General features: G+C 53.6%; 2 protein-coding genes and 1 long non-coding RNA gene across 3 annotated transcripts; 1 reads left to right on the top strand and 2 right to left on the bottom strand.

The window, feature by feature from the left end:
• Positions 1–689: 689 nt before the first annotated feature.
• On the bottom strand, positions 690–2,561 carry Cdk2ap2 (cyclin dependent kinase 2 associated protein 2). Its single transcript, XM_006980531.4, has 4 exons — positions 2,342–2,561; positions 1,931–2,031; positions 1,713–1,845; positions 690–1,210 (listed from the first exon to the last, which is right to left on the bottom strand). The coding sequence occupies exons 1-4, from the start codon at positions 2,421–2,423 to the stop codon at positions 1,143–1,145; spliced, it is 384 nt and encodes a 127-aa protein (XP_006980593.1). The 5' UTR covers positions 2,424–2,561; the 3' UTR covers positions 690–1,142.
• A 245-nt stretch (positions 2,562–2,806) lies between these two features.
• On the top strand, positions 2,807–7,799 carry LOC143269808 (uncharacterized). The gene is made up of 2 exons (XR_013046561.1): positions 2,807–2,921; positions 7,499–7,799. It is a non-coding gene; the product is annotated as an uncharacterized LOC143269808 (long non-coding RNA).
• Positions 7,800–12,567: 4,768 nt separating this feature from the next.
• Positions 12,568–17,258, bottom strand: Cabp2 (calcium binding protein 2). Its single transcript, XM_006980528.4, has 7 exons — positions 16,364–17,258; positions 15,675–15,833; positions 14,985–15,015; positions 14,194–14,328; positions 13,620–13,729; positions 13,350–13,497; positions 12,568–12,803 (listed from the first exon to the last, which is right to left on the bottom strand). The coding sequence occupies exons 1-7, from the start codon at positions 16,418–16,420 to the stop codon at positions 12,778–12,780; spliced, it is 666 nt and encodes a 221-aa protein (XP_006980590.1). The 5' UTR covers positions 16,421–17,258; the 3' UTR covers positions 12,568–12,777.
• Positions 17,259–19,768: the final 2,510 nt, after the last annotated feature.

Below are 19,768 nucleotides of genomic sequence, written 5' to 3'. Positions count from 1 at the left end.
TTCAGGGCCACTGAGCTCCATACCCAGGTAGAGGTCTCTGTCACTACAATTCTCTGGGCCATCCCCTTCACGGAGCCCAAGTCCTTCCCTACTCATGGCTGCTAGGGTCTCAAATTTGGCCACCCATCTGAGCTGGCCCGACTCCGTACAAAGGCCAAGACACCGAGGCTGGCTCCTCGAGCCACACCCAGCCTGGTGGAAGTTGTCGGGACAGCGGATGGCAGCATCAAGCCCAGGTGCTGGGGGAAGGGAACATCTACCTGCCTCCCCGAGGAGTTAAGAGACCCGGTCTATGCAGTGCCTTCCAAGGACAGTTTAAAGCGGAAGGTAGTGTAAGGGCCTTAGGGCATTCGAGGGAGAGGCTTAAGTGAACTGGTATTTCCACCCTGCCAGGCATGCCTGCCAATCCGGAGGAAGGGCCCTCCAGGCTGTGGCTCTCCAACGGTGCCTCCAGCTGCGAAGGCAGCCAAGGTCCTGCGCTGCCCCCTGGTGGCACCGCACGATGATGCAGGCGTGCCCACCACTGGCCAAGCTGCTTTCAGCGGCTCCCCCAGCTGGAAGGCGCAGAGCCCGAGGTGGCAATGGACTGGGTGGGAAGGCACAGCTCGGTTCAGGCAGCCTCCCCGATTCCCCTCCTGCCGGGGCCACCCAGCTTCCCCAGAGGAACCAGACACAGAAAAGCTCAGAGCTGAGAGAATGACTCCAAATCATCTTTTATTTATATAAAAAGGGCATATTTAGTAAAAGACACACCAAAAAAAGTTGGCTGTGGCCCCAGAGACGAGGCAGGGAGACCCGCTGCACTCCAGCTGGACAGGGAGGAGGAAGCCTGGACTACAGAGTTAAGAAGTAAGTGCGATGTGGTGGGGCCACACACAGGAGCAGGCTACAGTTGGCCCAGCACTGTGAGCAGGTCACGGGTGGGACCCACGGTGGCCTCTCCGCTCACTCCTGCAGAGGGAGGGGCCCAGTTTGTAGAGCCAACTGGAGGAAGATCTGCTACCTGGTTCCTGGAGGACGCCCACCGAGGGACACAGGACAGGAAGCCCAGGATAGGAAGCAACTTGGGGTGAAGGCCAAGGAGAAGCAGGTGCTCTGCAGTGGCCGGAAAGGTCCCGACGAAAAGGCCAAGGTGCTTCCTGTTACGTGCGGGCGTTGCGTTCTGTCTCTGCCAAGCACTCTCTGACCAGTGCCCGGGCATGGATGATGCCTGAGGTGAGGACAGGAAAATAACAAACGGGGTCTCAGCAACCTTCCACAGCCACCACTCACACCCTTTGGGGCAGACACTCCCCCACCCCCTGCAAGGTTCAGCAGGAGCAGGTCTACTCTAATGCGGCTGGATGAGATTAAAGGTTTAGCTAACCCTCACAATCACCCTGAGGTCCCGGGCACTTCCTTGGAGGCTGACTCGAGTTCATTTTTTGGTTTTTTGAGACAGGGTTTCTCTATGTAGCTTTTGCGCCTTTCCTGGAACTCACTTGGTAGCCCAGGCTAGCCTCGAACTCACAGAGATCCGCCTGCCTCTGCCTCCCAAGTGCTGGGATTAAAGGCGTGCGCCACCACCGCCCTGCTCGAGTTCATTTTGAAACACCTGTCTGGGTAGAGGTTCTGACCCAATCTGGGCTGGCCCAGGGGTCCTTAATGAAATGTCTTAATGTTCAGGGTTGGTGTCCTGGGCAGAGCAAGGGCGGGCCCGTGTCTTCACTCACCTCTCTTGAGGCGCTCCATCGCACTCTTGCTACCAGCATAGGTCGGCCGGATCTCTTTGCCCATCTCCTCTATGACGGACAGCAGGTCCGTGTAGGTGCTCTGAGAGCCCTGGGAACCAGGCGGCTTCATCGCCTGTCAAAAGAAGACAGAGAAGTGACCTCAGACCCCGAGGGGACCTCCTGTCCTCATCCATAAGCAAGCTCGTGGCCACACTCACCTGTACATACCCCATGGAGGGCGGTCCAAAGTCGTTAAACAGTGGCCTGAAAGGGGCTGCGGCTCCTGGCACGGAGCCCGACGGCGACGGGACACTTCCGGCTGCAAAAGCACGAGGAAGAGGAGGTCAGCGTGTGGCAAGGGCCTCGTCACAGCCTTCCCCTCCCTGGACCGCTCGCCTGACTGTCTCCAAAGGCACGCTTCTTCATTCCACGCCGAACAACTTCAGAGGCCCACTCCTCCCCCTGCGCTCCACCTACAATCTCTCCGTGACCACGCCCACTTCACAGCCCAGCAAACTGAGGCTGAGCAAGGCTCGCCCAGCAGGCCCCGTATTGCAAAACTCGAGCCGTTCCTCTCCAAGACCTCGACTGCCCGGACAAGGGGAGCAAGGGTGGAGTTGGAGCCTCACCTGTAGGGACCGGAGTGCCTGGCCCGGGGGTGCTGGAGCCGGGGGTACTGCTGGGGGCGGGCGCGATGGGTTTGTAGGACATCCCAACTCCTAGGTGCGGCGGCCGCCAGCCGGCCGCTCCTCCGGGGTTGGCTGTCCGGCCGCTCAGCCGCACTCTGATTGGCAAGCAGGCTGCACGCCCCTGGTAAATAGAGCTCCGGCCGGAAGGGCGGGCGGGCACGACCGCTCCTCACTCCCGATTGGCGCGCTCAGCTGTCACTCGAGCCTCCTCATTGGCTGAGCCCAGCCCCCGCAGGCCGCAACCGCTGCCGATTGGCCTGCACCTTCCGGACCTCGCACCTGTCTGCCCCGGATTGGGCGGTGACTGCCGCCCTCCTCAATTGGCGAGTTCGGGGCCCGGGGCCGGCGCGCTTTCAATCCGATTAGTCCCGAGGTCCGAGAGGCGGGGCCTCAGCAGCGGGGCCGGTGTGGTCCTCGCGGTTCGCTCGGATGGCGTGTGGCCGGGCGCCGGACACCCTCCGTCCTCACCGTCTCGCGCCTTCTCTCTGCTGTGAACACCAAGGGCTGCAGCTCCTACAGTGTGAGCCCTCCGCCCCACCCCGGGCGCTTTACGTCACCTTTCACCGGTTCAGCGCCCCCTTTCAGGCTGTGCGCATGCGCGCGCCTCAGGCCTTCGTTTGTTCCCATGGCAACGGGTCCCTTGCCAAAGTCATCACTACGCTCTTTCTCCGGGTTGGTTTCAGTCTTAGGTCTAGACAGGTGCTGGGTCCAGGGCAGCCAACGACACCTCTCGAAACCTGCACCCTAAGCCTCCCACCTCCGTCCCGGCATCCAGGACTGCTTTGGGGCAAGAGCAGGACCTGGGTCAAGGCCCTTGGTCGGAACCTTAGCCCCCTCATTAGCAATTTCTTCCTGGGCTCTCCTTTGGGAGGGTTGGGTGGGATTGAGACAAGGTCTCAAGTAGCCCAGTCTGAACTTGAACTCACTGTGTAGGTGAGGATGACCTTGAACTCCTGAACCTCCACTTCCCAAATGCTAGGCATTTACAGGCACACGCCACAGAGTTTCTTGCCTTAAAGTGCCTGTTTCCTTACCTGAAACACGGAGACAATAATCCCTGGAAAGCAAACCAGGAAGTTACAGAAAGGTAGAGATGAGAGCTGGCCCCATGTGGACCGAGCTGAGCTGATTGCGATATTCATTCTTCTAACTTCATCCACTAACGAAGCCCCCACCTGAGTCTGGCCATCTAGTTCTACTTCCTTTAAATCGATTCACTTTTAAATTAAGAATATTTATGAATATGAGTGTTTTGCCGGTATGTATGTCTGCAGAACTACTTCAGCCCCCAGCTCTGTTTTACAAACCTCAAATAAGAGGCTGAGCGATGTCTCAGCAGTTAAGAGCATAGGCTGCCCTTCCGGAGGACCCAGGTTAGAATCTCAGCACTCACATAGTTAATAACCACCTGTAACTGCATTTCCAGTGGACCCTATGCCTGCTTCTGTTCTTAGTGGACAAAAATAAATCTCTTTTCTTCTTATTTATTTAGAGAGAGATGTTCTCACTATTCATCTCTGGCTAACCTGGAACTCATTATATAGACCAGCTGGTCTTGAACTCACAGAGATCCTCTCTGCCTTCTAAGTGCTAGGATTAAAAGCATGCACCCCAACACCCAGCTAAATAAATTTCCTTTTTTTTTTTTTTTTTCTGGTTTTTCAAGACAGGGTTTCTCTGCGTAGCTTTGAGCCTTTCCTGGAGCTCACTTGGTAGCCCAGGCTGGCCTTGAACTCACAGAGATCCGCCTGGCTCTGCCTCCCGAGTGCTGGGATTAAAGGCGTGCACCACCACCACCCGGCCAAATTTCCTTTTTAAGACTATTAAAAAACAAACCAGTGGTGACAAGTGCCTTTAACCCCAGCACTCAAGAGGCAGAGGCAGGTGGAGCTCTGTGAGTTCCAGGCCAGCCTGGTCTACAAAGCGAGTTCCAGGACAGCCAGGGCTACATAGAGAAACCCTGTCTAGAAAAACAAAACAAACAAAAACCCAAACAAGCAGAACCCCCCAAAACCTGAAATTAAATATATATATCATGGCATTTAATCAATGCCTCTTCAGAATTCTCTAATACATAATTAAAATAAGGACTGAGCATGGTGATGAGTGCTTGTAACTTCAAGTGAGGCTGCAGGATCATGAATTTAGTGCCAGTCTGGGATACATAGATCCTGTCTAAAAAAAGTGCTGGTCAGATTACCCAAGATCTCCCCCAAGTGTGCCAGGAAACTGCACTGTGGGAAAGACTCCAGTGTGTGTGTGTGTGTGTGTGTGTGTGTGAAGAGCAGCTCCTGTGAAATATTCCTTTTTTTTTTTTTTTTTTGGTTTTTCTGAGACAGGGTTTCTCTGCGTAGCTTTGCGCCTTTCCTGGAGCTCACTTGGTAGCCCAGGCTGGCCTCAAACTCACAGAGATCCACCTGGCTCTGCCTCCCGAGTGCTGGGATTAAAGGCGTGCGCCACCACCGCCCGGCTGAAATATTCCTTTATGAATGTCCCAGTCCCTCTCCTTGCAAACCTTAAGCCTTCCTGCGTTCTCCATCGCTCCATATGTTCAGCAGTTGGGGCTGACTAATATCCAAAGCAAACAAAATGCCATGGACTGAGTAGTTAAATCACAGATTATTTTTGCACAGCTTAGGAGTTAAAAGTCCGAGGTCAGGGTACCAGCCTGGTGAGCTCCTGATTTGGACTTTCTTCCTGGCCCTACACAGTGTTTCTAGGTAGGAGCCCTGCCCTTTGACCTCGTTTCATTTTGATTACTTCCTCAGAGACCGACCTCCAGACTCAGCCACAGTGAGGACCGAGGCTTCAGCGTCTGAGTCTAAGGGAACACACAACATTCAGCCCTAACATCTGTGTTCGGGGGAAGTAACCATGGGGCTGAACAGGGATTTTACATGTTCCTCCTCCTTAGAAAGTGGGTCCTCGCTGAGGAACGAGGCATCTGAGGGATGTTAGAGCAGACAGTTGTGGCCTACCCAGAGCAGACTCTGCTCGCTTGGGGGAAGATGGCAAAGGCCCCTTGGCCAGTTTGTCAAGGGAACCCTCCCAGGGCCTGGAATTGTGCGTTCCTCTGTGAGTGTGTGTGTGTGTGTGTGTGTGTGTGTGTGTGTGTGTGTGTGCGCTCGCGTGCGCGCAGGTGAGCACAGGTGCTTGAGGAGGCCTGAAGAGGCTGTCAGAGCCCCTGGAGCTGGAGTTCCAGGTAGTTGAGAGTCATCCAACATGGGGGTGCTGGGGATTGAACTCAGGTCCTCAGGAGCACTGGGCACTCTTGACCACTGAGCCATCTCTCCAGTCCCTTTCAATTTTTTATTTTTTTGTGTATTTATTTTGTGTGGGGTGGGTGTGCCATGGTGCATGTGTGATCGGAAGACAACCTGAAGGAGCTGGGTAGCTGTTCACTTCTTCCATCTTATGGGTCTCAGAGAACAAACTCGGGTCATCAGGCTCGGCAGGAAGCACCTTTACCCACGGAGCCATTTTGCTGGTTCCAATTTGTATTTCTGTATATTTCTCCACATTTTACGTTTGTAAAGTTTAGGGCTGGAGAGTTGGCTAGGTCGTTACACTCACAGCCCACCCCACCCCCCCTTTTTTTTCTGGTTTTTCAAGACAGGGTTTCTCTATGTAGTCTTGGCTGTCCTGGATCTCGCTCTGTAGACCAGGCTGGCCTCGAACTCACAGAGATCAGCCTGCCTCTGCCTCCCGAGTGCTGGGATTAAAGATGTGCACCACTGCCACCCAGCCATGTAAAGTTTTATAGTAGAATGTTGAAAAAAAAAACTGAATGGATGAGCTAGGGGCCGCCTGGACACCCTTGTTAGAGAATCAGCTCTGGTCAGTTGCTGACATCAGCAACAGGAGGTCTCCTGCACAGCTGGTGGGTGGGCAGAATAGCACAGCCCCTGCAGAAGGTACTCCAGCAGCTTCTTCCAGAGCTATAGTCATACCACGTGACCCAGAGAATGTATTTCTGGGTGTTGACCCAGATGATTTGAAAATGTCTGTCCCCCAAAATATGCTCCCATGACTGTCTGTGGCAGTTCATGACCTCCAACGGTGCAGATGAGCTCTGTGTTCGTCGGTGTTCACTGCTCTGGCAGTCAGGAGGAGGAAGCTTAGTGTGTTTCATGGTTTCAGGTTTCAGTTCTTGGCGGTTCGACCCTAGGTGGAGCCTGTGTCAGAGGATACATGTTCACTTCATGTGTGTGAGAATCAAAAACAGATAAAGAGGAAGAGCCAGGATCTGAATTGTTCAGGCAGTGTCCCCTCCAAGAACAGTGCCCACATGTCTGGGTCCATGGCCCTACCACAGCCAGGGTCTTTGTGGACATCCATGTTGCCGCCAAAGGCCACAAGTATGCCTGGTGTCTGGGCTGCCACTGTGGTTGTGTAGGTGTCCAAGGGTTGCCGCTGGAGCCATGCTGATCTAGGTGGCCTGTGCTGCCACCTGGGGCTATGGTGTCCTCCAGGACCCAGCTGCTGGTGAGGGCCGTGTCTAGCTGCAGCTGGGGACTGAGTTGAAATCTGTGGCCTGCGTCACCTCAGGGGCCATAGAAACCATGTGTGATGAGATCAGAGGGCCTTGCTGAACCAGCTCTGCCCTTCACCAGCCCTGAGAAAGCTGGCCCTGCCTCTTGCGAGACACTGCAGCAAGAGAGCTAGCTGGCCCTGTCATAGGAGAACTGACCCTGATGGCATGGGCGTAGGGGAGCAGACTCCACCCCCAGCCCCCCGTCTGTGGTAGTATTTTGATAAAATAAATTTTGCCTGAAGATTAGAGAAGCAGAGCAAGCCACAGCCACCACCTCTTACCTCACTAACTCCTCAGCCTGAAAGAGAGAGTTCCTGTCTCCTCACACCTTACATGCCTTTCTCCGCCCAGCCATATCATTTCCTGTCTCACCCTTCCTAGTGTTGAGATTAAAGGTGTGTGATCCCAAGTGCTGGAATTAAAGGTGTGTGCCACCATTGCCTGGCCTCTATTTAATCTAGTGGCTTGTTCTGTCCTCTGATCTTCAGGTAAGCTTTATTTCTTAGATTACAAGCCAAGTATCACCACACCCAGTGGCCCACCCTAACATCTACCCCATCTAGGACCTCCTGGAGCTTGTGAAGGAACTAATGGTGTGGAAGGGCCCCCACAGGATCTCCATGACTTGGGGCAGCCTCGGGATATCCCAGAGGAGTTCCAGTGAGGATCCAGTGATGATGGTGTACCAGAAACCGGAGGCCTTGAACCAGACCAAGGACTCATTGCAATGAACACTTGCAAGTAAAGCTGATTGGACTAAAGAGTACACTGTGTGGCACACCGCTCCAATGCCACAGGACAAATGAAGAGGTATCAGACAGACGGGAAAGATGGAGCATTGAAGAGATTTTTTATTTTTGCTTTTGTTTGTTTGTTTGCTTGCTTTGTTTTGTTTTTTTAATTTCTTGGGGGGGCTGCTGAAGGGCTTAGGGAGAGGATAAGGGGGAACTGGGAGGTGAGTGGAATTAGGGTGCATGATGTGACATTCCCAAAGAACAACAAGGAAATTATATTTAAAAAAAGAAGAAGAACAATGCCAGGGACCTCGCCTTAGGAGGCCCCACATCCCAGGGCTTCCACCACCCCTAGCAAGCAGTGCCATGAGCTTGGGGAACCGAACCCTCCCCTTTGGGGAGACATTCAGATGCAAGCTTTAGGGGTGCTGTGTGGTACCCTCTTGTAATCCCAGAGATCAGTGAGAGACTGAGGACCATTGCCATGAGTTTGAGGCCAGGCTGGGCTACATAGCCAGACTTTGTATCAAAAATAATTTACAAACTATAACACCTTCCATAGGTGAATAGAAACAGCTGGATTTAGTGGCTCATGCTGTTAATCCCAGCACTGGAGAGGTAGAGACAGGTGGAACTCTGAGTCTGAGGCCAGCCTGGTCTACACAGAAAGTTCCAAGATAGCCAGCACTACGTAGAGAGACTCTGTTTCAATAAATAAATAAATAAATAAATAAATAAATAAATAAATAAATAAATAAATAAGTGTGCTGACGAATTTCTAAACAGTTTTATTAAATAAGAAACACAGACCCAATTATAGAGCTAAAGCCAAAGAGATCAGAGCAAGAGCCACCTAACTCTAGCTCACCACCAACGGTAGCTTCCCCAGATGGTGCTGGCATAACTGGATGTCAACATGTAAAAGATTACAAATAGATCCATATCTGTCACCATGCACAAAACTCAAGTCCAAGTGGATCAAAACCCTCAACATAAACCCAGTTACTCTGAACTTGATAGAAGAGAAAGTAGGAAGTATTCTTGAACGCATTGGCACAGGAGACCACTTCCTAAATATAACACCAGCAGCACAGACACTGAGAGCAACAATTAATAAATGGGACCTCCTGAAACTGAGAAGCTTTTGTAGGGCAAAAGACACGGTCAATAAGACAAAAAGACAGCCTACAGAAAGGGAAAAGACCTTCACCAACCCCACATCTGACAGAGGACTGATCTCCAGAGTATATAAAGAACTCAAGAAACTAGACATCAAAATACTGAACAATCCAATTAAAAAATGGGCTAAAGAGCTAAACAGAGGATTCTCAAATGGCTGAAAGACATTTAAAGAAATGCTCAACATCCTTAGTCATCAGAGAAATGCAAATCAAAATGACTCTGAGATACCACCTTACACTTATCAGAATGGCTATGATCAAAAACACCAATGACAGTCAATGTTGGAGAGGATGTGGAGCAAAGGGAACACTCCTCCACTGTTGGTGGGAGTGCAAACTTGTACAACCACTGTGGAAATCAGTATGGCGGTTTCTCAGAAAATTGGGAATCAATCTATCTCAAGACCCAGCTATACCACTCTTGGACATATACCCAAGGAATGCTTAATCATACCACAAAGATACATGCTCAGCTATGTTCATAGCAGCACTACTTGTAATAGCCAGAACCTGGAAACAACCTAGATGCCCGTCAACTGAAGAATGGATTAAGAAAATACGGTACATATACACAATGGATTACTACTCAGCAGAGAAAAACAATGACAGCATGAAATTTGCAGGCAAATGGATGGAACTAGAAAATATCATCCTGAGTGAGGTAACCCAAACCCAGAAGGACAAACATGGTATGTACTCACTCATAAGTGGATACTAGATATAAAGCAAAGGACAACCAGACTGCAACCCACAGATCCAGGGAGGCTACATAGCAGGGGGGACCCTAGGATGACTGTGGCTTATAATAAGTTTTGGTTTTATTCAATCACTGGGCAAGCCTCAGTGAAACATTTCACTATTAGGATAAGAACTTGTATTGTATCAAGCTGAAAATAGAAAAAATAAGTAAGTAAGTAAGTAAATAAATAAACAAAGAGCCACCTAGCTTTAGATAACCACCAGCAGTAGCCACCATCGCCTGGCTCGGCATACATAAATCTTAAGTGCATGGTGCTAAGTAAAAGAAATGCCTGGAAAAGCTACAGCGTGGATGATTCCGATTGTACAGCATGCTAGAAAAGGGAAATTATCCTTAGACTAGCAGGTAACTAGCTGTCATAGGATTGATAAAGGGTCTGGGGGTGGGGCAGGGTTAAGTCTAGGTAGTGTTTTAAGGAGCGTGAAACTGTTTCATATGATTCTATCAGGGTCGTTAGAAGTCACTGAATATTTGTCAATGAGCAGACTTTAATGTGCATAAATTTTAAAAGTTCATCTGGGGCCATGGTGGTGCAAGTCTTTAATCCCAGCACTCTGGAGGCAGAGGCAGATGGACATCTGAGTGCAAGGCCAGCCTGGTCTACAGAGTGAGTTCCAGAACAGCCATGGCTATACAGAGAAACCCTGTCTCAACACCCCTCAACCCCCGCAAAAAAAAAAAAAAAAGTTCATGTTCATGTAGGAAGTCAGACGGAGCATGGAAAGCAAGTGGAGAATCTGGTTGTTTCACAGATAGAGAAGGAGTGCCACTTTGGGAGTGGACCACCACTGACCTGGAAGGCCAAAGGCCACAGAACACCCGAGCCCTGGGAGCCAGGCAGTGACGTGTTCCCAGGGAAGCACACATTAACGACTGGGAAACCCAGGCTCACACACAGCACCCCGCTGCCCCCAGTGTAGGCCTACCTTTGGCTCCCCTCTTGGCCCTGACCCACTCCAACCAGGATCTTTTGGGACATCTGTACTAGAGGCCTTTTTGTGCGTGTGTGTCGGGGGGCACACATGACCTCTGGGGGATCCATGAGCACTTTCAGCGTCAGCAAACACACAGTGACTAAGATCTTCTTTGGTGGCCTTCACCATCCACCCACAGAGGCTTGGGAGGGGCCTGGGGGGGCAGTGGGCGATGGACGCTGCCTGCTTTCCCCTTGATTGTGGTGGTTGCCACCCCCAGCTCCTGCAGAGACATCTTCTCATGGGTGATGCCACCTGTGCCAGCTCCGGAAAAAGCCACGGGACTGGCGCTGTAGGCTTGGCAGGAGGGATCACTTAATTGAGGATTAAGGATTAATTGGGATCTGCAAGATGGGTGGGTGCTGCTGAGGCTGCTGAAGCCAGCCCTGGCACCTCAGAGTCCAGATCCCAGGCTGCTGCTCAGGGCACTGGGCCTGCCAGCATGCTCCGCCTGAGACCACCTTGTGAGGACCAGTGTGCCCCCAACTCCTAGCCATTTTAGTTTATTTACTGTGTGTGTGAGTCAGAGGTTGGCAATGATGCCTTCCCCAACCACTCTCCTCCTTCTCCTTATTATTATCATCAGAGACTCTCTATGTAGTCCTGCCTTAGAACTCCCTATGTAGACCAGGCTGGCCTCAAACTCACAGATTTCCTGCCTCAGCCTCCCAAGTGCTGGGATTAAAGGCGTGCACCACCGGCTCCTTATTTTTTGAGGCAGGGTCTTTCACTGAACCTGGAGCCCCCTGTTTTGGCTAGACTGGCTGGGATTAATGGCGTGCACCACCACACCAACTGCCCTTCCTTCCCCTTTTTGAGACAGGGTCTTACTATATAGCTGAGGCTAGCCTCAGACTCTTGATCTTCCTGCCTCAGCCTTCTGAGTGCTGGTTACAGTGTGTGTCACTGCCTCCTGCCTCTGCCTAAGTCTTGATCTTGGGCTTCTCAGCTTCTAGACCTGAGAGTGTTAAATTAAAATATCTCTACAAGCTGGGTGGTGGTGGCACACACCTTTAATCCCAGCACTCGGGTGGCAGAGGCAAGCAGACCTCTGTGAGTTCGAGGCCAGTCTGGTCTACAAAGTGAGTTCCAGAAGAGCCAGAGCTACTCAGAGAAACCCTGTCTCAGGAAAAAGACAAAAATGGCATTGGATGGAGACCCACAGCTTCCCAGCATCCAAGGGCTAGAACAAGACCTTTGTGTGAAGGCTCTTTGTGCAGAGATGTGAGTCTCTAGTAGCATGAAGATTTAGGTTACACTGACCTAAAAGGCCCCCCAACACAGACTGTCCATTAGATGGGCCTTGAATTGGGCAGGGCTGGCCAGGCTATTCCCTTCCCACTGTGCTCGGGAAGTGTTGGGGGTTCCCGGAGGAAGGAAGTCCCAGCTTTCAGACGGAGGCGCAGCCTGGGGGGTTCATCTGTCTGCTACCTCCCTCCTGGACGGTGAAGGCTGAGCTCTGAGCAGCGCCCCTCTCAGCCTGTGGCAGTAAAACACATGTGACAGAGCTGGGAGAAGGTCTCTGTCCTGGGAACTTCAAGCACAGAACTCAGAAGCACTGATGTGTGCATGTACATATGTCTGTGTGCGCACATGCATGTGTATGCACGTGTTTGTGTGTGTGTTTACCAGCCCAAAGATGTCTGGGTTTTTGTTTTGTTTTGTTTGTTTTTAAGACAAGTTCTCCCTAGGTAGTCCTGGCTGGCCAGAAACTCACTTTGTAGACCAGGCTGGCCTCGAACTCATAGAGATCCATCTGCTTTTCTCCTGAGAGCTGGGATTAAGGGTGCGTGCCAGCATGCCTAGCTCAGAGATACCTTTTGGCACTTGCTTTGGGCTGAGCCCAGGATCCAGAAAGGAAGAAGAGGGGATCTCCATACCTCCTGGAGTTCACAATTGAGGTGACTTGTGGTTAGAAAGTCCAGCTCCAGGAGTTGAGTTTTGGGGTCACATGCCAGGCCTCCAGGATGGACAAGTAGGGGGAAACTCTTTCTCCACAAGCTGGAAGATGCTTTATTGTCAGAGAACCAGGGAGAGGTAAGGGGTGATGACAGGAGAGGGCACTGTGCCCAGGCAGGGATGGAGAGGAGACACACAGTCCTGTACATAATGAGTTTCAAGGAACACATGGGATCCTCTGCGCTTCAGAGGCTGTTTTCCTCCGGGCTGGTCCACTCCAGCTTCTATACAGGCTCATCGAGACATCATCCGAACAAATTCTGCCAGGACAAAGCCAAGGTTTTAGGTCTGCCCTCCTGACTCCACTGGGGATGGCAGATGTGCCTGCCCGAGGGTGGGCTAGAGTGTGCTTGAGGAGACCTTCAAAGACATCTGTGAATCAGGCAGGAGGGGCCTCAGCTGCCCAGATTACAATCTTGGCTCTCTCCATTTCCTGTTCCTAAGTGAGCACTTCAGCTTTCCTGAGAATTAACAGGAGTTTCTTCTCTCGACAGTAGGGAGTATAACAGCCTTGCCTCCTTGATCCTCCATGTTTAACCCGGGTCTGTTTAGATCAGTGGTTCTCAACCTTCCTGATGCTGTCTGTGATCCTTTCATACAGTTCCTCATGTTGTGGTGAGGAGCCATAAAATTATTTTCATTGATACTTCATAACTGCAATTCTGCTATTGTCATGAATCATAATGTTATCTGATCATCATAATATTTATCTGATATGCAACCCCGAAGGGGTCGTGACCCACAGGTAGAGAACTGATGGTTTAGAATCTTCCAGGGCACATACAGCTAAGCCGGGGAGGCGTTACCTTCAAAGTCAACCAAGCCGTCTCCATTGAGATCGATGTCTTGGAGGATCTCATCTACCTCCCTCTGGCTGAGGCGCTCCCCTAGCAGGGCCTTGAGGGCTGCTCGGAGCTCCCCCACGCTGATGCAGCCGTCTCTGTTGGTGTCAAACTGGGGCAGCATTGATGGGGGCATGGGGGGGTCACCGACTGAGCCTTACATCTACTCAGCCTCTCACCCCCCTGCAGCCCCACCGTCTCACCCACTCTCCACCCCTTCCGCCCCAGGTGCACCTCCCGGAAGGCGTCTCGAAGCTCCCTCACGCCAATCATATCTGCAGTCTCCGCCAGCAGTTTGGGGCCCATCAGCTCCACAAAATCTTCAAAATCCACCTTCCCACCACCTGAGGGTACATCCGCCCATTAAAGACCCGGGCCTAGCACCTGACCTGCCTTCCCCAGCCCACTGCCTTCCCTCTGGCCCCTGGCCCCCTCCTACATGGCATAGATGAGCTCTCATCCCTGGGTACCAATGGCTGCATCATCTTCAGCTATTGGTGGGACTTTGTCCTCCACCGGGCTCTTATGACTCACTGTTCTTTCCCAAGCCTCTTCCGTGTGACTCTAGATAAATACTTCACCTCTCTGAGCTTTAGTCTCTATTGGTGAACGGGGGTGGGGGTGGGGGGTTGGGAGTTGTGGGGGGTGTGGGGGGGTTGTGTCAGCCTCCCCACTCTCCTAGTCATTCTTAGGAGGCAGCTCTCCTTTTGATGACAGTTATGCCCTGGACTCTTGGAACAGCCCATGCAGCTACCTCGGGTCTGGGCCAGGGCTGGAGTAGGGGGGTGGGTGGGTCTGAAGTACATACTGATTTGTTGTGATATCTCGATGAGCTCCATCTCCGTGGGCATGTAGCCCAGCGTCCGCATGCAGGCACCCAGCTCCCGGTAGCCGATGTAGCCATCCTGGTCTCGGTCAAACTCCTGGAAGGCGACCTGCAGCTCTGCCGGGCAGAGGGAGGTTAGTCCTTTCCCCAAACCCTCCCTGGCTGCCATCTGGGACCAGCCCAGCTATTCCCTTTGTTCCAACCACTTCTTGCTTTTAAGCCTCAGTTCCTATTTGTTGTCTCAGGGCCATTGCACATATGGTCTTAAAATTTTGTTCTCTTGTGAAATGTTTAAGAAGCTATGTGTCAGTTTCTGCTCTAGGGGATTAAAAAGAGAAGGAAGAGAGGGAGGGAGGAAAGACAGAAAAGCTATGACCTCGGGGTGGCTACATTCTCCTCCTCTGGTTCAACGTCACCTACTCCAGGAAGATGTCCCTGCTCTTCCCTCCAGCGCATGCATTGGTTTCCTTGAGTGCTCTACACAGCTGCAGCGGCAGCCATCTCAGAAGGTGGGGACCTCATCTACCGGGTTCGCAGCGTTTCCTGGTTCTCAGTGAGGGACCAGGCCTACAGTGAGCAGCCAGGAAGTGTCAGCCAGATGGACAAAACCGAAAGCAGCCCTTGACCAGTGTGGTCGCTGAGCCCAAGGGGTTGGCAGCAGCAGAAGGGAGGGTTCGCCACCCCTCCCTACCCGCTCTCACCCCATGACCTTCTTACCCCTCCTGGACCCTGCAGAGGCCCCAGCCCCAAACCTCCCTCCTTGAACCCTTTACCTTCGATCTCCTCTGGTCTCAGCTCCCGGTCCTGCAGGGCACAGACGGCTTAGGGGTTCCTCGGCCCACCCGGGCCTCAGCACCTTCCTTCTGTTTCTTGGGGTTTGTCAGCCAGCCCATACCACAGCACACCCAGGGCCTGTACCATAGTCTGCCCAGTCCTGCTCACCTGCCTGAGTGTCTTGGGGTTCCCTTTCCCTGCAGCCTTCCAGGGGACCCCCAGGACCCCTGTTCCCACACTGTCTCCTGAGGTCCGTGCCTCCTTTTGACAGAGGTAGATCCCAGGGTCAGACAGACTCAACCCAGCTGGCCTCAGTGCCACTGCAAGTCTGCCTTGTCCCCTGTCCCTCTCCTGAGGAGCCGGCCACCTCTAGCCATCTTCCTCTTGGAAGTACTTCCTTTTCTATTTTTGCAGTGATGAGGGTATAACCCTGGCCTTGCTATAAGCAAGTGCTCTGCCACTGGGCTGCACCCCAACCCTTGGGTGGCTGTTTCTCTGGGTCCCTACCCACCCCCCATGCCTGGTATGGCTCTGGGGGCTCCCTGAACTCTTAACTTTTTCTGAAGTTACCGCTCGGCCCCCCCACCCCGGGGTTGCATGGCGTCCTCTCCAGCCTCTCCCTCCTGTTCGGGCAGCGATGAGGCTAAGGGACCAGAGCGGCAGGCTGGCAGAGGGGTGACTGTACATACGAGCTGGGTAGCGGCGATGCTGGGTCGGAGGAAGATGCAGGCTGGCCCCACCAGGCTGCCGAGCACCGAGTAGCCCTGTGTGCCCTCCTGCTCCTCAACTCTGGGGCCGGGGTTGGGGCTGGAGTCCCCTAGGGGGGCTCCAGGCCACTGCCAGCGCTCCTGTAGCAAAGCCAGCCATGAGCTGAAGCAATGTCCCCTCTCCCCCGACCCCTCTCCAGTTCTCAGGGGCTCCTTTCTCTGGAGCCCAGGGCCTGACAGAGGGGGCGGGGCCTCTGGCTACACAAGACCCGGTAACACCCTGGGCTGGAAGGGTTCGACTCTAAGAGGTGAGGGCCTTGGCCAGGTCCTTGTGGAAACCTGTGACCTGTGGCCTGTAGCTCTGGTCACCCTGGCCAAGGCTGAGAGAGCAGGGTCTGCACAGAACGGGCAGCTGGCCTATTAACTTAGCAGGGGAGACCTAGCCAAGGCTTGCGGGGGGGGGGGGGGGGGGGGGGGGGGGAGTGTTGTCCAGGAAAACAGCTCCTTCAAGGAACGCATACAGGTATGTATGCGAACGCTTCCTTTACCTTCTTCAAAGCCCGTGGCCCACTTCTAACCCAGCCCAGCACCTCCAAGTCTCCGTCTACTACCTGCCCAGCACACGGGGCCACCCAGATTTCTGGCCTTAGGTCTCCCCTTGGTCTTCCTACCTTAGGCCCCCGGCGCCAGGGCCGCTTGGCACAGTTCCCCATGGGTCCCTGAACCATGCCAGGCCCTGAGTCCTGGGAGGATGCTGTGGATTCTGCCAGCCCCCTGCTGTTTCCAGGGACAGCCTGGAGCACTGGAGAGGATTTTCCTGGGGTTTTGTGGGCAAGATCAGGGGCGGGTGGGCAGGCGGGGAGCCCTGGGCCTGGGGCTTGGGCCCTAATCCAATCCGGGATTATCTCTGAGTATCTCTGCCAGTGTGGGGGGGTACTCAGAGTCAAGGCCCCTGGAAGGCACAGCCTCCCGGTGTTCTGCACACCCCCCCCCCCAGCCCTTCTCCTCTCAGACTTGCACTAATCTCCCCAATCAGCACCTTCAGAAGCAGACTTGGATCCCCACAGAAGAAGCTAGCACCCCGTGCCTGGGCCAGCTGGATCCCAGCTCTCCCTGAGTGGCAACTGGGGGCTGGGGGATGAAGTCCTTGGAGAGAGGGCCTACCTGCTTTTACCTTGGCCCAGTCTGAAGTCTCTGTGCCAGGACCCTGTCTCCATTCAGGGCTCATTAACCCTGTGCTGGGACCAGTGTTTGATACCTTGCATAAAGGTCAGCTCTAGGCACTGACTGGATCCCTCAGTATCAACAGAGAGGGCAGATGGGTCCCTAACTTCTCCTGACCCCTCTGGTCACCTAGGTATGAACTTGGCCCTAGGTCTGTCTTACTTCTAGCTGGGATGTGGGGTCCCTTAGTAAGGGATAGTCCCTGCCCCTTACCTGCCCATAGGCAGCCTGCACCTGGGCCTCCAGCTCACGGAGGAGGGCCCGCCTGCGGGCAGTGGGGCTGGCTAGGTCCTGGCTGGGTCCTGGCGTGTCTGTGGATGGGCTGGAGTCCCCTTCAGGGAGGCTGCCATCCGCCGGGCCCTCAGGCAGGGCCATGGACGTGGGTGTGGTATCTTTTCTGTTCCTGCTGGGTCTCGACCTGTAGGTAGGGGGCTCAGTGTGGATATATATCTCCACACCTGGCTCTGGAGGTTAGCAGAGCCTACTCCCCTAAAGTCACTGTCTTCTTCCATTGCCCCTCCCACTGTACACCTTTGAAATCTTCACCTTCCTCCTGTACAACTCCTCTACTTCAGACTGCATCCTGGGGCTCCCAAGCTGGCTGGCTTCATTCCGTCCCCATGTCCTGTCTGCACGTCTCTGGCTGGTGGTCTGAGAAGTATCTTCCTGCTCACTCTCCATCTGTTTTGCCTTTGCTAACGACCATCTTTGTCTTGGTCAAGCAGTGTTCCCATGACCCTCAGGCTCTGCAGTCTCTCTCTGTGCCTTTACCTTTCTCGCCTGCTCCCCTCGGCCCCTGCCTGCTCCCCTCGGCCCCTGCCTGCTCCCCTCGGCCCCTGCCTGCTCCCCTCGGCCCCTTTCATTGTTTCTTGGAGGCTCTTTCTCACCTTGTTCTGTCTGTCTGACCTTCCTACTCTTTTATGGCACCCGTGTTCCAACCTCTGCCTCCCCACCTCCCGTGTGGACCTCCCCACCTCCCGTGTGGACCTCCCCACCTCCCGTGTGGACCTCCCCACCGACCTGCAAGTTCTTCTCAAGGAACAAGGGCAGAGGTGCCACCAAACCTCCTTCCCCCTTGCCACACCCCAGCCACTCACCACACAGCTGCTCACTCCTTCCTCACTTCCAGAATGAGGTCAGCTGTGGCCTGCTGGCCTGCTGCGGGCCCCTCATGATTTATTCACTTGCCCTCTGCACCAGCCTTTGTCCCGGGGAACCAGATCCCACGCCATGTCTGCCATCTGAGCTGGTGACTCTATCATCCATCAATGACTCTCTTGCAAACATCAAGGCCAGGGGATGGGGGAAAAGAGAGAGGCTGGGCCTCTAGTTCACTAGGTAGAGTGCTTGCCTAGCAGGTAGACAGACCCTGGTCTCAATGCCCAGTACCCAATAAACCAGGCATAGTGGAGTACACCTGTAAAATACCCAGGGGTGGAGGTAGAAGAATCGGAAGTTCAAGGTCATCCTTGGCTACATAGTGAGTTCTAGACCGGCCTGGATTACATGAAACCCCAGGGTGGTATCTAGTCCCAGGCCGGCAGCTGGGACCACATAACAGACCCCACCTGCCCTAAGGACTCCAGTTTCGGGTGACTCTAACTCAAACAAGGGCCACCAAGCTGTCTGTGTGTGCTTGGGAACATCCACCCAGGCAGGTAAGAGGAAGGCAAAGGCTGGGTCCGCTGACATCAGGCTAGCCCTGGTTGAGGCCGACAGTCATCACTAGTGACCTGGCAGTGTCTGGGTGCTGGAACCCTCAGTTAGCACTGGACAGAAGCCTCAGGGGGCAGGGAAGGGCACCAGTGGCCTCTGTAGAAGGTATGAGCAGCAAGAGATGGGGGCATCAGAGGGTGGTGTCGGTTGAGGGTCAGCCCTGAACCCTCTGATCCTGGGAGCAGGCAGCCAGCCTCACTTCCGGAACTTTTGGCTTGGTAGGAACAGCACCTTCAGCAATGTCGGACTACAGTTGATGGGAAATTCGAGGACAGTCCCAAAGGCTGTCAGAAGGAGGCCTTGCTGTGCTTGGAGACAAGATAAGGTGCTGTAGGTGGCCTCCACAAAGAGGGAACTGTGCACTCAGCTTAGAGGTCAAGCCTGAGAGGTGTGTGGACTCTGGCCAAGGCGGTCAAGGTGGGGAAGGACATCTTGTTATTGTTCCCAGTGACTCAGCATGTGACTTTCTTCAGCCCCTCTGCACTGGGCAGGGACATCCTTGAAAACATTCCCCCGAGTTCTCCAAGATCTTAGAGGGAGCTGATAGGCTGGGCCCCCTGGGGAATTCTTTACCCTGTGACCCTCTTTTCAATCTTTTCCAGCCCTGGGGATTAAACTCAGGGCCTCACACATGCTAGACAAATGCTCGACCAGTGAGCTCCACTGCCAGCTCTGTCTCCTCTCCCGTCTCTTTTCTTTCTCCTTTCCTTCTGTCAGGCGGCTGGGATTGTAGGCATGCACCGCTCAGTACGTTCAGTGATTTATCGGAAAAGAAGAAAAAAAATGGAGGCTAACCTGTGTCTGCCTTTAGGAAGGAAGTGATGAGAAATGTGTGTCTCAAAGTGCAGTCCACGGTGGCCACAAGTTAGTGGGTGAAAGTTTTCTACAGGGACAAAGGCTTTGTCTCCTGGCTGGAAGCCCCTCCTGGCTTGCATTCAGGGAGCAGTGTCCTGGAGAGCTCATCTCCATGACCTCAATTTGACTTAGCCAAACGGAGGTTCCAGCCCTGGGGTCCAGGGTTGTTGATCAATAGGTCAGGGCACACTGGGCAGAGGCCCTCAGGAGGCACAAAAAGGGTCAGTGGCCTCTACAGAGGGGATGGACGGCAAGAGGGTGGTGTCGGTAGTGTGTCAGCT

Source organism: Peromyscus maniculatus, chromosome 1, assembly GCF_049852395.1.
Source record: "Peromyscus maniculatus bairdii isolate BWxNUB_F1_BW_parent chromosome 1, HU_Pman_BW_mat_3.1, whole genome shotgun sequence".
Classification (NCBI taxonomy): domain Eukaryota; kingdom Metazoa; phylum Chordata; class Mammalia; order Rodentia; family Cricetidae; genus Peromyscus; species Peromyscus maniculatus.
This window is presented reverse-complemented; position numbering and strand designations above follow the sequence as displayed.

Coding starts and splice junctions, on each gene's coding strand:
- Cdk2ap2 (XM_006980531.4), bottom strand. CDS start 2,423: ATGTCCTACAAACCCATCGCGCCCGCCCCCAGCAGTACCCCCGGCTCC. Junction 1,846..1,930: donor CCTCCATGGGGTATGTACAG/GTGAGTGTGGCC, acceptor TTCTTTTGACAG/GCGATGAAGCCGCCTGGTTC. Junction 1,211..1,712: donor GATGGAGCGCCTCAAGAGAG/GTGAGTGAAGAC, acceptor TCCTCACCTCAG/GCATCATCCATGCCCGGGCA.
- Cabp2 (XM_006980528.4), bottom strand. CDS start 16,420: ATGGTTCAGGGACCCATGGGGAACTGTGCCAAGCGGCCCTGGCGCCGG. Junction 14,329..14,984: donor GAGACCAGAGGAGATCGAAG/GTAAAGGGTTCA, acceptor TCTGCCCGGCAG/AGCTGCAGGTCGCCTTCCAG. Junction 13,498..13,619: donor TTCGAGACGCCTTCCGGGAG/GTGCACCTGGGG, acceptor ATGCTGCCCCAG/TTTGACACCAACAGAGACGG.